The sequence below is a fragment of the Astatotilapia calliptera genome, chromosome 6, assembly GCF_900246225.1.
Source record: "Astatotilapia calliptera chromosome 6, fAstCal1.2, whole genome shotgun sequence".
Classification (NCBI taxonomy): Eukaryota; Metazoa; Chordata; class Actinopteri; order Cichliformes; family Cichlidae; genus Astatotilapia; species Astatotilapia calliptera.
Genome location: NC_039307.1, coordinates 27,295,710 through 27,310,724, shown reverse-complemented (window position 1 = coordinate 27,310,724; position 15,015 = coordinate 27,295,710). Strand labels below are relative to the sequence as shown.

Sequence of the window (15,015 nt, the reverse complement as noted above, 5' to 3'; positions counted from 1 at the left end):
TCCCAAAAGCATTCTCTGAAGTTTCTCTGAAAACTTTTTAAAAATGATCACTAAAAGTGATCGTGTTGATAAAACACGATGCTGTAACATCATTAAAACATTTTTGGTGGCAGGTTATTTAAATGAATGCAGGCTGACCCCTGCTGACAGCACAGAAAGAACCCAGCTGCCCAACAGTCTCAGACCCAGTCAACAAGTCAAGTCTTAAATTGAGGTTTTATAAAATACAATATGTGTCACTGGATAAGTGATGAGGTCACAAAAACTGACTGGGTTGTCTGGTGACTATAAATTTGATCGGCAAATTCAGTGAAAATCCATACGGAAGCTTGTTTCTGACACTGAATCTTGATGTATTTTCCTAAAGAAGTCCAAATTATGGGTTATTATCTCAAAAATGGATTTAGGGTCAGGTTTGGTCTTAGACTTACTCATCTGAAACTCTCAGAAAATGTTCTGCCATCCCCAAAAAAGTGGGAAAGTAATGCTGTGAGAAGGTTTCAGATATCAGATATCATGCTGTCACATGATAACCACCTCAAGGTAAATGCTAGGATTTTATGAACAGATTAATATTTCCTTTAAAAACAAAAGACAAAGAGAACACGAGTGTGGCTTCAGCCTGTGTGTATTTTAATGACCGATGCAGAGGACGTCATGTCAGACCCAGAGGTGGAACGATAAAGCAAAAACTACAGTTAACAGTGGGATCAGGGTCACCTGGAGCTTGGCACATACAGCAATGAGAGATTCAACTTAAAAACACACAACTTAAAAGACACACACGCACATTTGCTCTAGAATCACCTACGACACACTAAGAGAAACAACGCAGCCCATTTGCAACACATATCCTTCGAATTGTCCTTTTTTCCCCTAAATGCACAAAAAACACGCGTATGTGTGCATGTAACCACAAAAGTGACACAAACACACATGCACTGCAGATATCGTCTTACACCCGGACTTCACGTTTCATGTCTTTTTGTTGTTGCTAGTTTTTTTTTTTTTTTTTACAATTAAACCAATCTCACCAAACAAATCAAAACATGGCGCCGACACGAGACGTAAGAGCGACGTCCGATAGCATACATTTGGTTCTAAGGCAATATTGTAGTTCCATAGGACTAGTGCTGTTGATTGCAGAGTGCTGTTTGCACGCTGTCTCCATTTGAAAGCCTTCATTCAGTCTTTCAGTGTATTCTTTATTTTTAGCACCATGGGAATCTCTCCTTCAGTCACTGACTTTCAAGAGACAGCTGTGTAAAATATTCCCTTCTGCTATCCACTGGGGAAGAAGAAGAAGAAAAAAAGAAAATCACATGTTCACTGTGGAGGAAGGGCAACTGGACACACCCACAACTTACAGTGAGGCTTAACATTAACATCACACATCGTTTTGGAAGTCTTTATTTGCATTTAATATTCTTTATTTTCTTTTTATTCCACAATCTGCATAAGCTGTAAGCAAGAAAAACAACAAAAAGGGCAAAGGGCAGACTCGAGCCTCTTTGTTCTCCCCCCCCACACACACACGCACACTCACACAGTAAACACAATGAGTTTTACAATACAAAGACATGGAATAAAATAATCTGCAGCCGTTCTGAGCTGGGCTGAAGAGACCAGTTCCCAGGCCTCAAAGGCAATAAAAATGTTTGTCAGCAGTTTGTCGTGGGTTACTGTGGATGGTAAGCAGCCGTCTGATCACAGTACGTCGCACGGTTCCAGACTCTGGACTCCCTCCTCGGATGCATTTTTAAGGTCTTTAGTTTCTTTGGCATCCACGGTTTATATCTCCGAATATGAAACTAGTGTTTGTGCTTTTTATTTGCATTTGTTCAGCTCCGGGTATCTCAGTGAATCTATATGGATCTCCTGCAACCATGTCGTCCTGTACTGATCACATAGCTTTGATGTGCGGTAACAAAACCATCTCCTCCGTGAAAACGGCTCGCGCGGTCATCGGCGCAATCCCCCAAGTGTTTGCTGATAAGTCTCGATGTTTTTCCTCGTCTCATCTCGGAGTGCAGTGACCTGTGTGGAGCCACAGAGGGAGACAGATATCCACAGAAGAGTCATCTTCTTCTCATAGCTGGCCAAGAGGGGACGAGCTGTACTTTTCTCATTGCCGTGGTGAAGGTCAGGGTAACAGTGGCTGGGGCTGCACAGAGGTCAGAGGTTACGGGCTACGACTGTAGTCATTTCCTGGTGTGAAGGTTCTCCTGGAACTTGGTGCTCGTGTAGAGGATGTGGAAGCCCTTCTTGCTTATTGTGTCGTCGCTATGGAAACGGATCAGCATAGCATCTCCAGGTGAGTAAATCCCCTCTCTAGGCTGAGGAAGGGACAACAGACACACAGTGAAGAGATTGCTTTTTATATATTTCAGGATACAGAACTATGCAAAAGTTTTGATCCACGTCTTGACTAATTTCTATATATTTTGCTTCCAAGCAGCCAGACTTTCTTCTGCTTTTCTAAAGTGCTTTTAAGCAACACTTCTCCAGCAATGTTCCCTCTAAGCTGCGCGCGTGCGCAATTGCGCCCTGCTAGCACGGTCTCTGCGCAGAAAAAAATCTACGTTGCGCACAAAAAAAGAATCTAACCTGAATTGAAATTAAAGTAAATATGTTAACAATTCTGTTTTGCAGTGTTAGTCAGTGAGTGACTGGCTGCTCCCGTATGGTATTAGAACGATGCCACCTTATCCCATAGTCCACCCAATAATGCGATTCACATTCGTATATACGCAGCTAATCAACGTCGACAGGCTATGACAGCGTCCTTATGTGCAGACACCGGTGTTTTAGCTAGCAAAGCGGCGTGGCTGATGTGGAGTGAAGCCACGTTAATGACAACGTGTACAACCATTGGAGATGTGAGCAGGACAGACGGAACAATTGGAAAAGCGTGGACTTTATACCAGTTTTTAAATTGTGTTGATAGGCCACGAAAACCAGAGTTATGATAAAAAATATATGCAATGTTTGGCTTTCTTCCTGAATACTATCGTTGTTTATATTTACTGCGGGAAGAAATGGTAAAAACGGCGTTTTATAAGGAAAACATTGGCTGCTTTTTCACAAATTTTCAGTCCTTGTACCTGAACAATTTCATGATGATGTTGTTTTTGTTTGTTAAGCCACTAACACTGACCTATGAATCATCCAAGCATTAAAAAAATACCTTCTCAATGGATGAAACAGTGTTGTATATACACAAAACAGATAACTTAGCAAAGAAAAAGTCTTAAATCGTAAATTTAGGCAATTTGTTATGAGCAACCTGTTTGTTGAATTTATAAAATATGTCACAGATAAGACAGTTTGACATATATAAAAGAGTATTTTTGCACCAACAAGGGCTGTTTGCTGAAAACGTGGCACATCTTGGCATTATGTACAGAAAGTCATGCCCTTAAGATCTAGCTGCTATTCACTGAAGCTTCATCAAAAATGGTGTGGGTCTTTCTTAAACAAGGCAAACAGAAGTAAAAGGCTGAGGTATGTCAAACATCCAAAGAACTGGACTGAGAATCAGTGAATCCAAATTAAAATTTTTGGTTCAAATTGTTGTTAATACGTATGGAGGTGATTAAAATAGAGGTACCACACAGTGATTGTCTGCTATCATGGTTTGTGGTACATGTCAGCCAGTGGTGTTGGGGATGGTGTCAAAATTGATGAAATTATGAATGCAGTAATGTATCATCACACTTGGATCCACCATGCAATATCATCTGGACATTGTCTGATTGGTAGACAGCTTCATTTTTAGCATGACAATGATCTTAAACACACTGTCAATGCAGTAAAAGCATATCTGGATAGAAAAACAAACAATGTAACACTATCATGGACTGGCTTCCCCACCATTACTAAAACAGCGTGGGATCATCCAAAGAGGAGCTTTGACTGTCCTTCAAGAAGCCTGGAGAATTATTCCTGAAGACTCCTTAAGGAAATGACAAGAAATCTGCCTAAGAGAGTTCAGGCTATGTTGAAGAATAAAAGCGGACTTTCAAGCTCATTAAAACTGCCTTATATACTGCCTTTCCTATGTATGTTTGCACATTTCAATAAATCGTGAACACTGCAAAAGTTAACATTGCAAAGTAATACAATGCACATTTATAAAACTAGTTAAAGCTTCACTGACTCAAAGTGCCAAAGCAACCTCATGTCTAACCTGAAGTGTTTCATTGTCGACCACTAAAACATGTGGCGAGTCCTCCACAAGTCTTTCAAGTTTACAGAACTCAGAGACGTCCCTGAAAATAACAGTAACTCACCCCTGAACCGCAGAAGCGTCCCAGTCGGTGTGAGTTGGCATCATACCCATTATAGAGCTCGATGTAGTCATAACCACAGTCGGCCTCCTCCTCCACCTCAAATGTAATGAAGCTGAGCTCGATGCCGTAGCCCTGTTCTGTCGTCAGCAGCCACTCGCAGTCAGTGTGACCCGGATAATTGTTGTCTCCGAACTGGGAGTGGGAGTAAAGGTTCTTCTGATGAGCTTCTGCTTTCAGCCGACCTCCACACTCTAAAGAGGCACAAAGAAAGGAAAAAGTATGAAAAAATGGTTTTTGGGGCACTTTTTGTTCTTCCCAGCAGTGAAGAACTAAAGTCAGATTTCATGACGGGTTATTTCAGCATGCACGTGCTGTTAAAGACCACTAGAGGGGGACATTGCTCCTAACTTCAATTAATTACGCTGATGACTTTGAGTGATGCTCTCGACAGATATGGTCTTGCACAGTGTTCCAAGAACAGACTTAAAAAATCGACTTTATTTACTACATAAGGATATTTATATGACCACAGACCTGTTGAGTGTGAAGCTTGGAAACCCTTCCTTTGCACTGAGGCGTCAGAAATGAAGCGTAGGTACATCTTGTTGCCAGTGGACACCAGCGACTCCGGGATCTTACTGCCACACAGACGACCCAAGATGGTGGCTGTGTCACTGTCCCCGTCAAACGCCTCCAGATGGTCATAGGCACATTCCTGATGCTGCTCGATCTCAAACTCATTGAAGGTCTGAAAAGAAGGAAGCGGGGAGAATGGCAGAGACGGAGAATGAATGAATGAGTGGGTGTTAAGACAAGAACCTTATAGGAGCTACCAGAGATACTCAAAAGGATACTTCCTATATTCACAAAAGTGCTAAGAGTGACCTTTATACAAGTTGGCGTCGAAACATTTCTCTATTGATGAAATCATGAACTTACACATGTATCTGCATGATTGGCTGGCAGGTGACAAGCAATTCAAGTTTGTAATTCTAAAAAACATGTAAGTTGTCACTCTGAGAATTCAATCTTAGGGTTTTACAGTTCTGAGTGATGGTAGCATGGCTATGGTGTCATATGCTAGATCACGGATGTCCAACTCGTTTTACATCATGGGCCGTTTTGATCTCATGTGGGCCAGACCAGTGAAAATCCTCTTTTTCCTGGTGTGTAGAAGTTTTTCTATGATAAAGACAAGCTATTAAGATATCTTTATTTATCTTCCTTCAACCCTACCTAACTTGGCATTTGTGTATGGACAGCAAAGGAAGAATTTCATTGCACAGAGAAATGCTATTTCTTCTGTACACATGACAATAAACACTTTGAATCTTGAAAGAAATGCTGCTGTGATAAAAGAAAGAAATCTGTCAGCACATCTCTTAAACTGTAAGAAATTAATGTGTAAACTTTTAGATAAAGTTCTGGTCGTTGCCCAGACTGTTTGGTAAATTTAAAACAGAACATTTCTGTTAATGCACAGCTTATGTCCTATTTTTTTCACCGTGGATCTACTTTTCTGTCATTTAATTTTTTATCTACTACTTAATTACTTTGGTAGTGTATGAATGGGGCATTTGGGAGGTCTTTATCAATACAAAAAGCTGTTAAAGTAAAAAGTCCAAAATGTATGTGCTTCTTCATGTTTTCCAAAGCTGCTCAGTGCATTTGATTGGAGTCTGTGTTGGGCTGATTCTGCCCCTGGGCCTTATGTTTGTCACCCTGTTTGGTCAAGAAAACTACATCTAAAGCCGAGTTCCTGATTTAACTCTTGGCACTACATCTTTGCTGAATTTCATTTTGCTGCTTTCGCTCTCTCTCTTTTCCCTTTGTTTTCAATCTGTTTCTGCTATCCAGTAAAGGCAACACGCTCCGAAAAATCTCTAAATATGCAAGAACCCTTTCGTAAAGATGCTGCACTACTAATCTAATCTCTCTTTTCCTGAATTTGTATCATCCTGGCAACAGGCAGGCATTCTGAGGTCCCTCACCGGTCTCTCTGAGCGACATTAGTTGGAGAACGGCACGAATAAAATCCCTAAAGTTGTTCAAGTCACTTTTCCATCTCACTTCTTCATCCAGGTGCTGTTGAAGGAAAGGGCTTAACTTTATCTGCTTGCTTGGCTCCGTAAAGCAGATTAAATTTGTCCATGTGAGGCACGAAGAGCAGAACTCGGAGATCAACAAGCTTGTAGGTACGAAAAATATTTCTGTAGTGTTTACAAAGTCTCAAAACGTGAGGGCTTTATTATTTTAAAGAATTATTTATAGAACTCAGGAATGTAGACAACATGTGCGAGCTGAAGGAAAAAATAAACACAAAGAAGAGCAGACTGAAGGAAGAGAATGGATTATTTCCAAATGTATTGTGTGTTTTTATGAAGAAATATCTTCACGGTAAGTCTTTCATTAAGCATCAAATCATTTTTTAAACAAAGAGAGGTAAACATGAGTTAATGTAGCTGCAATGGAAATGCATTATTGCACTGTTATTGGGTTCTAATTAAGCATGAGATACCCAAATTCCGTCCCCAATGAGCTAACTGACTGCCTGTCAGGGGCATGCTTAAAGCTTCCCAAACATCCCTGGTCAATAGTACTGTCAGTCTAAGAAATCCCAAAGCAAAGTGAAGTTATTAGAAAGTAATTAAAATTAGCTGAGGCCACAATACAAAAGAAAATACACACTGTCTCCTCAACCCCATATTTATTTCTGATTTCATTTTCTTTTTCCCATTTGTGGCAGATTAAAAATAATTCTTGTCATTGTCCAGGCTGCATGATATATTACACTGGGTTGTTTTTTTTAATGAAAGATGCAGGATGCTGCATATCACGTTTAGGCTGTTAATCTATCAGTCAGATACGATCTCGTTTTAGAAAACAAATGTTATTTTCTTTCTGAGCGTCAGAGAAGAAACCCCCGGCCCATGCAATGCCTCCACGCGGACCAGCATGTACACAGTGTCACGATTTATAATCCAACCATGTCACCGTGAGCTGAGTCATAACACCTTGCAGGCCTCGCTCCCACACAGTCACACACTTGATTGGGTCTGTCACGTCACCATAACCATCACAACACTCTGATTTTTTTTTCTTTTTTTCCATAAACCAACTGACTTGAAGCAGAAAGGAGGGTGAAGGTGGGCTGAAGCGTGGATTTCATTACACAGATGGGAAGTGTTTGATTCTGAGGTCGTGATGGTTTCCAGATGTTTCTAACCATACCTCAAGCGAGACACTGGTTTGATGGTTTGACTTGAGCCGTGTACTACATCCAAGCAAATTGTGTGTGTGTGTGTGTGTGTGTGTGTGCCAGACAGAGTGAGGAATAATTAAATGATCTTAATGCCATGTTCAGATTTCTGGCATTTTATATGTCCTTCTTTGATGTCATTACTGTGGAGAAAGAGAGCACCCCTATTTATTATATGCATACATTTGTACTCATGTCTTTGTGCATACTCACTGAAATGCATATATCTTTATTGAAAAGAGAGTTTACTAACATACAACTACAAAAAAACTCCTCAAAATCTAGCATAAGGGGAATACATCGTTTGATTTCGCCCTTACCCTACTTCTAAGCTGACTGTAACACTAAATCAAATGAATTTTAATACCTGACCTAATTCCCCCCCCCTAAAAAAAACAAAAACAAAAGTGCCCTCACTCCACAAGTCTAAAATTTAAAACTGGTCCTCACAGATATATGCAAAGCTAAAGTGCACAAAACAACAAGTAATATTAAAAACATAAAGACAAAGGAGTGTGTATTTAGTATCGTTTGAATCACACAAAGTTACAAAGTTACATTCAAAACGGGAGCAAAACCTCGTAACTGTGCTATCGCAGATGATGATGTAATGTGTTTTGGTTACATAAGCGGTCATTAGAGATTATCAAAAACTAAATGACGATGGATGACAGTTTTGATAACAAGCCCATATTGTGGCTGCAGAGTGGAAGTAAGGTGAAGAGCCAAACGTTTAATGCATCCTTTCAACAGTGTGTGTGTGTGTGTGTGTGTTGGATAGAGAGAGACACATGCATGGGAACATGACTTTAGGAGGATTATCTAAAGCATCCTGTGTAAATGTGAGCATGTGAGTGATTTCATTCTTCTGTATTTGTTTTTATTATTATTTTTCTTTGAAACCAACCTCTGGAGCTGAAACATGAAGCCAACACAAGGTTTGTTTGAAAAGTTAGTCAATCCACACAGACCTTCCGATAAAAAGCCCAACATCTACATTACATCTGAAATAAACAGTTTTATCCCCCATTTAAATTGCATTAAGACTTCAAATTATCCATGATTAAAAGAGTGGCTGTTTTGGTGAGGGCGGCTGACATAGATGGCTGTACTGTAGCTGGCAGAGGTCTGCTAGTCAGAGAACTGGACTATTGCTGTAGCAGGTTCCTGTGTCTGTTTTGTGCACCCATGCAGTGGATGAGCCTTGCTAGACAAGCTTGCTAGCATTAGCTGATAACACAGTTACTCTACCCTGTTGTTTAAATATGCTCACGGCAGTGTTTTTATACGAGAATATCGGTGACGCAGTAGCTCATGTGGCTCATAATCAATCACAATTCACAGGTTGTTGCCTCGAAAATAACAAATGTGACCTTGACCTTGAGCACAGACTGCATGAAGACCTGTTAGGACAGAGGTAATAAACTCATTTGCATTACATTTTACATTGTAGGTGTCGTGCTTTGATCTCTGGTGGGCCGGCCAGTGAAACTCCCCTTTCTGTCAGTGCGATGAAATTTTAATACACATTTAATCTCTTATATCTTAAGATCTTAAGATATAAGATAAAGAAGTGCAATTTCAACAATGCATCCATTCTCTTCCTCTCATCCTTATCAGGAGCATTGGAGGGGCCTGGAGACGGGATACACCCTGGACAGGTCTTCAGTCTGATGCAGGGCTAACACAGAGACAGACAACCATTCACATCTATGGGCTAATTTAGAATCACCAATTAACCTAACCCCAATAACCACATGTCTTTGGACATGGAAGGAAGCCAGACTACCCGCAGAGAACCCATGCAAACACGGGGAGAACATGCAAGCTTCTTGTAAAACAAGAAAGACTCTCCAGATGGGAGAGTCAAACTGAGGAACTTCTTGCTGCAAAGCAACAGTGCTAACCACACCACCATGCTGCCTCACAATGTCAACAATTTATCTCTGTTTTTTTTCTACATAAGAACACAACGTCAGATTAAACTGTGAAAAATAAAGGTGTAAAATTATAGAGAAATTCCTGCAGCTCATAGTATGTATAAAGTTTTTGTTATTTTACAGAAAATGTCTCTTTTGTAGACTCATAGTAGTTCTAGAGTAGATGGTGAAAAAAGAAGAACTTTTCTGTAATCTAATTGTTTAATTTGGTGTAGTATGAATGGCCTTCGAGGATGACTTTATCAGTAGTAAAAAGTCCAACATGTATGCCAGCATTCACATTTTCAGTCATTCAGTTGGCCAAATTGGAGTCTAGTGTCAGTCCGATTCTGGCCACTGAACCTTATCTTTGACACCCCTGTGTTAGGTGGTTATTTTGTATAAATATGATTAAATTCTGACCAGTACTGATTCAGAACACAACTCCACAAACCAATTAGAGGCCAGGTTCCTCCCCCTGTTATTTAGTCCCTTGTGAGAACAAATATGAGCTCTGCACTTATGACGTTCATACCTTTAGAAAGTAAAAGTAGTAGTCTAACAGTCAACTAACAGAAAGTTACTTGAAGGCTGCAATAATTAACAGATTAAAGCCATTCTTTAATCTTAAATGCCACTGAAACTCAAACCAATTTTGGCTTCATAATTGAGAAGTCTTACTAATACTCGTAACGAGTGACAATACATATTATAGTTTATCTTTGGTGGACTGCGCTATTTTCTGAACTTTCTGAAATGTATAAACTAAATTATTAATATATTTAAGAGAAAAGTTACAAGTAATCATCTTTTTGCAACATTTCTTGGACAAACAGTGGAAGCAGTCATGATGTAAAGTAAGGTTATGACTTGTTTACAGCATCATCTCAACATGTTTTAATTGACCTGTCTTGTGCTTTATTACGTTCTTAAATAAAATGTTTGGTCAAGATGAACATTTTTAGAAGCTGAAGACAAACATCAGCTGTCATTTTATCCTCTGAAGTGAACCCCCCCCCCCCCCCCCCCCCCCCAAAGATTGTATGTCATCGCTGGTTTTCTGTTTTGTTGTTCTGACATGTCTCCATCTCTATCCATCCATTCTCTTCCATTTATCCGATTCAGGGGGGCGGAAAAGGCGGGGGTACACCCTGGATAGGTCGCAGGTCTGTTGCGTGGCTAATGCAGGGAGACAGACAACCAATCACACCTATGGGCAATTAAGAATCATCAGTTGACCCCACAAACTGCATGTCTGTGGAAACGCAAACTCCACACAGAAAGACCACTATCATTGCCCCTGTCATCACCTCCATCAAGCAACAGTTCAGAGTTAGATTTCTCCCTTTAAATGACTTCCTAAACTGCCAAGGACCAAATAACCATTCAGATTTGTCTTGGAGCTAAAACTATGCTTAGCTTGCAATTCTCACATCAACTTCTCTAGAGAGGCAACACTGAAATGTCTGAGTTTCTGCAGCAGAAACAAACACTTCACTAAATGGTACTGGAGCTCAATTTTAATGGTGTCTTATAAACACATACATGTGCACCAAATTAGAAAATACGCAAAAGACTTTGTATGTGTGTGTGTGTAGGCAGCACACATGCATACACAGGCATAGAAAGGCACACTGACACAGATGGCCACTGCCCAAGGCCTTTCTGTAATGCATGAGCACTCACTCACAGTTAGCCCAAATATACAAACATGCACTTTCTCCCTCATTCACATTTGGGTTTCATAAGTGGAACACGAAAGGAGAAGCCAAGCCAAGGCTTTACCATACAAGATGACCCCACAGACAGAATGGTGCGTCGTTACAGTGGGGTGGCATTCCTGTGATTTCCAGGAAAAACACACAGAGAAAGAAAAGCCTGACAAAGTTGAACCCGCTTTTACGTGATGCACACTTACAATTTTGACTCTGTGTCCCGGTGTGGCTGTGATGTCCCAGGTGCACTCTTTCCGGCTGGGGTACTTGTCTGGCCAGTTTGGGCTGCTCAGGGTCCCACTGGGACTGTGGATCTTATGCTCACACTCGGCTGGAGACACACACACACACACACACACACACACACACACACACACACACACACACACACACACACACACACACACACACACACACACGCAAGAGCACACACAGAGAGGAAGTTTAAAAATCATGGCTGCACAGGAAAAGGTCAGAGGAAATGGAAAAGGAACAGGAAGGAGAGAAACACAAGAACTAAATGAGAGAAGAAGATTTCAAAGAAGCACATCCTGGTGACAAGTTCACAGTGGGTTTCACTTGAAATTGGCAGCAAGCTTTGCACAAACACTGCAGTGGGACCTTTGCACTTTCTATACTGTAGCTGAGTACATATATGTATATGTACACTATTTGTATACAGTAATTAAAGTAAGAACCATATCATTATTTTGGATTTGGGAGAGGAGGTGGGCCTGAATGCTTTCTATATGCATTCAGTGAGTTTAGACTGACAAACAGTGTACATTTGTGTAACCATACCTGCACATGTAGCATTCAGAGTCTGTTAAAGATTGAATGCTTTTCTAAACACCATTGCATTCATTGGAGAAGTATCAAACTCAGTGGTTTTTGTTTTTATTCCTGACGACTACTCTGTCATTTGCCCCACTTTCTTTGATTTTAAGGCTTTGTCAGCTCCACCTACTCATTACATTATAGAAAATCGTACTCAGCAGTCAGCTCTTTGTTGCCACAGAATCTCAGAAAGCGCAATGAAAAATATCAGCTGCACTTCATTTGTCACTGATGGACGAGTCTGGAAACACACAGGAGCTGTTTGTTAACACTGACTACTTTCCTCCTGGAGTCTGTCTCAGGTTAAAGCCGTCCAGAGCAGCCCACACACAGTCACACATGGCATTTTCATGCATTCGATTTTAATGAGACAAATGCTATGGCTTTATGAAGGTGCGGGGAGGCAAAAGGCATGCACACGACAAAGACGATGTGTTTGAAAGTGATGGCTTTTATTTCTCAGGAAAACCAAACTCATGTACAGCATGAAATGGCATCCACAAGAACAACACGTGAGTCTGAAACAGCTTTTTTTTCCTTTTTTCTAGCATGCAAAGTATCACATACAGATGTCAAAATCTCCACACAGTTTTGTTTTTACAGAAGAGTGTAACATCTCATGTTACAGATAGAGCCATGGGTACAATCTGATTGAGTTGCTGGTAAAAACGAACAGTTTCAAAGTCATTGCAAGAGTTTAAAATGAGATCCCTGAGACTTTAAAGGATGCTGTGTGTCATTTTTTATATTTCCCACTGGTGTGAAAAGCCATAAAGGTGAGTAACAATTATGCTTAATGATGAATCCAGGGTGTAACAACAATTGCTGAAATCTTCTCAAACAAGCCGAAGCTCATGTATATATATAAACAGGGGCACAGGCCGTGTGACGGGAATATGAATTAGTGTGACACGGCAAGGCTCGCTTACACTGGTGTTGTGCACATATAAACACACATGTACACACAGGAAGACAACGCTACACGCAAAGCTTTCAAGGTCCCAGATGTTTGAAACACGAGTCTTTTTATGAGCATCACGGGGAGTCTTTAGTGAGGTGTGTATGTCAGTGCTGATGTTGTGAGTGTGTGTGTGTGTGTACGTGTTCAAAAGTTCAACTTCAAAGAGCTGTGTATAATATGTCCATTCAGCAGGGTGTGTGTGTGTGTTTGTGCAAGTGTGTGTGTGAAAGTGCAAATAACCTTTAATAAATAATGTTTTCTGTCAAACTAAAACTTTTTTCCACCCTTTGTCCGTTTCTCACACACATCAGAGTGAACAGAGTTTTAGAGACTGCCAACTGGTTTTTAGGTCATCTGAGAAAAGTTCAAGAGTATCAAGTCGTTTAGAGTGGAGCGTCTCCTGAAGTTAATCCCCTACATATAATTTATAATGTCACAGTTTTGTGGGACATTTCTGTGGTAATTAATTTGGACTTGGTGTGTTTCTGTTTCAGGAATGTCCTTTAAGAACAGTCCAAGTTAGGTCTTTTTTAGTCTCACTACACAAAATAAATACTCTTAATATATAATTAAGTTTTTAATTTTTGCTGATGATTTTGTCTCAGTTTTTGTTAAAGAAATAGTAACATTGTGTAATATGTCATGTTTTGAAGTTCACCTGAGGTTGTATTTACCTAATTTTAAGACCTGTTGAGGACTAATTTATTCTTAATATATCCTGATATATAAAACCTTAAACTTGTGTTCCATTTTGCCTGTAGTGCTATTTATTTTGCCTGCATTGTTTTGGTCTGAGCAGGTTCACACAGCACCTATTTTCTTTCTGTCTGCCAAGCTTTTCACTACCCAAGAGGAAGAATGCCTCTACCTGTCCCGAGGCTCATGCGAGTGACAGCGTGACAGGATGTAAGTACTGATGGCGTCTCCCCTCAGCTGAGCTTTAACGTTAGCTAGCTGCATGCCTTCTTTGGTTGGTGGGTGTAGTTTGACAGAAAGAAAGCAAGGTCATGATTTCAGGAAAAAAGACATTCCTGCGGAGTTTTTCAATTTCCTTTTTCACTGGGGCGCACTCCAAGGCAAATGCCATAAGGTTTTATTATATTCAGGATATTGCAGACATTTCTACAGTGGACATCCCAGAAATTGGACAACTCTCACTTGAACAATTTAGATGAATAAATAGCGCCACAGGCCAGAAGATTTGGGGGTGAACTGTCCCTTTAATCTATGTGAAAAAATATAAGCCAAAGAAAAAAAACTCCCTCAAATGTAAAGCCTGCTATCATGTGGATGTGTGTGGACAGCGCGTGATGGATGATGGCTATTCTTATGAATGAGCACATGCTTGTGTTGATGCGCGACAGCATGCACGTGTGCTCCGGTGCTTTTATGCCAGTGTGTGTGTGGGTGTGAATGCACATGAAACCCACCTTCCTTACAGTCATGTTTGTTCTCATGCAACACGAAGCCATGGCGACAATGACACACGTAGGAGCCCACCGTGTTGATGCACTCGTGTTGGCAGCCGCCGTTGTCCTTGCTGCACTCGTCTTTGTCTATGAGGGATACACATGCAACACGTCAGTGATGTGGAAACATCAGAGAGGTGAGATGGTGGGAAGGGAGAGAAACAAAAGAGGACAGTAATGAGGTGCGGGTGCAGTGGAAAAGGAGAAAATGAAGACAAGTTAAACATTTTATTGCAAGGCTGAGAGTTAAAGCCCAGCAGGATGATCAAGTGAGCCATCCCGGCTTTGAACGCTCTCTGCAGCTTACTTTTGTTTTTTTACTACAGTAACAGCTGGAGATCAATAAAGGAGAAGTTACTCAAAAAGGCAAAAGTTTGCATTGATTGCCACGGAGAAGAATATCTAACGAAAGAAAACAAAAAAAACTTTCTGAAGGTTGTTAGTTTGTGTAAGTCTGTTGTTGTGTTGCAATCGTCTACGTTCAGGTCACAGCAGCTGTCTTATTTAGGTTTACTGAATTTTGATTATTCTTTGTGTTTATTTTGAAAGTATTACTTCCCTTG

General features: G+C 40.5%; 1 protein-coding gene across 4 annotated transcripts in view; it reads right to left on the bottom strand.

Moving 5' to 3' along the window:
• Nucleotides 1-610: 610 nt before the first annotated feature.
• Nucleotides 611-15,015, bottom strand: part of tll1 (tolloid-like 1) — a 61,628-nt gene continuing 47,223 nt past the window's right edge. For all 4 annotated transcript variants that reach the window (XM_026171435.1, XM_026171434.1, XM_026171436.1 and 1 more), the window contains exons 18-22: nt 14,414-14,539; nt 11,389-11,516; nt 4,827-5,040; nt 4,293-4,543; nt 611-2,336 (exon numbers count right to left, since the gene is read on the bottom strand). In XM_026171435.1, the coding sequence (XP_026027220.1) occupies nt 2,202-2,336; nt 4,293-4,543; nt 4,827-5,040; nt 11,389-11,516; nt 14,414-14,539 (854 nt within the window). In that variant the 3' untranslated portion in view covers nt 611-2,201. The remainder of the gene's footprint in view (nt 2,337-4,292; nt 4,544-4,826; nt 5,041-11,388; nt 11,517-14,413; nt 14,540-15,015) is intronic.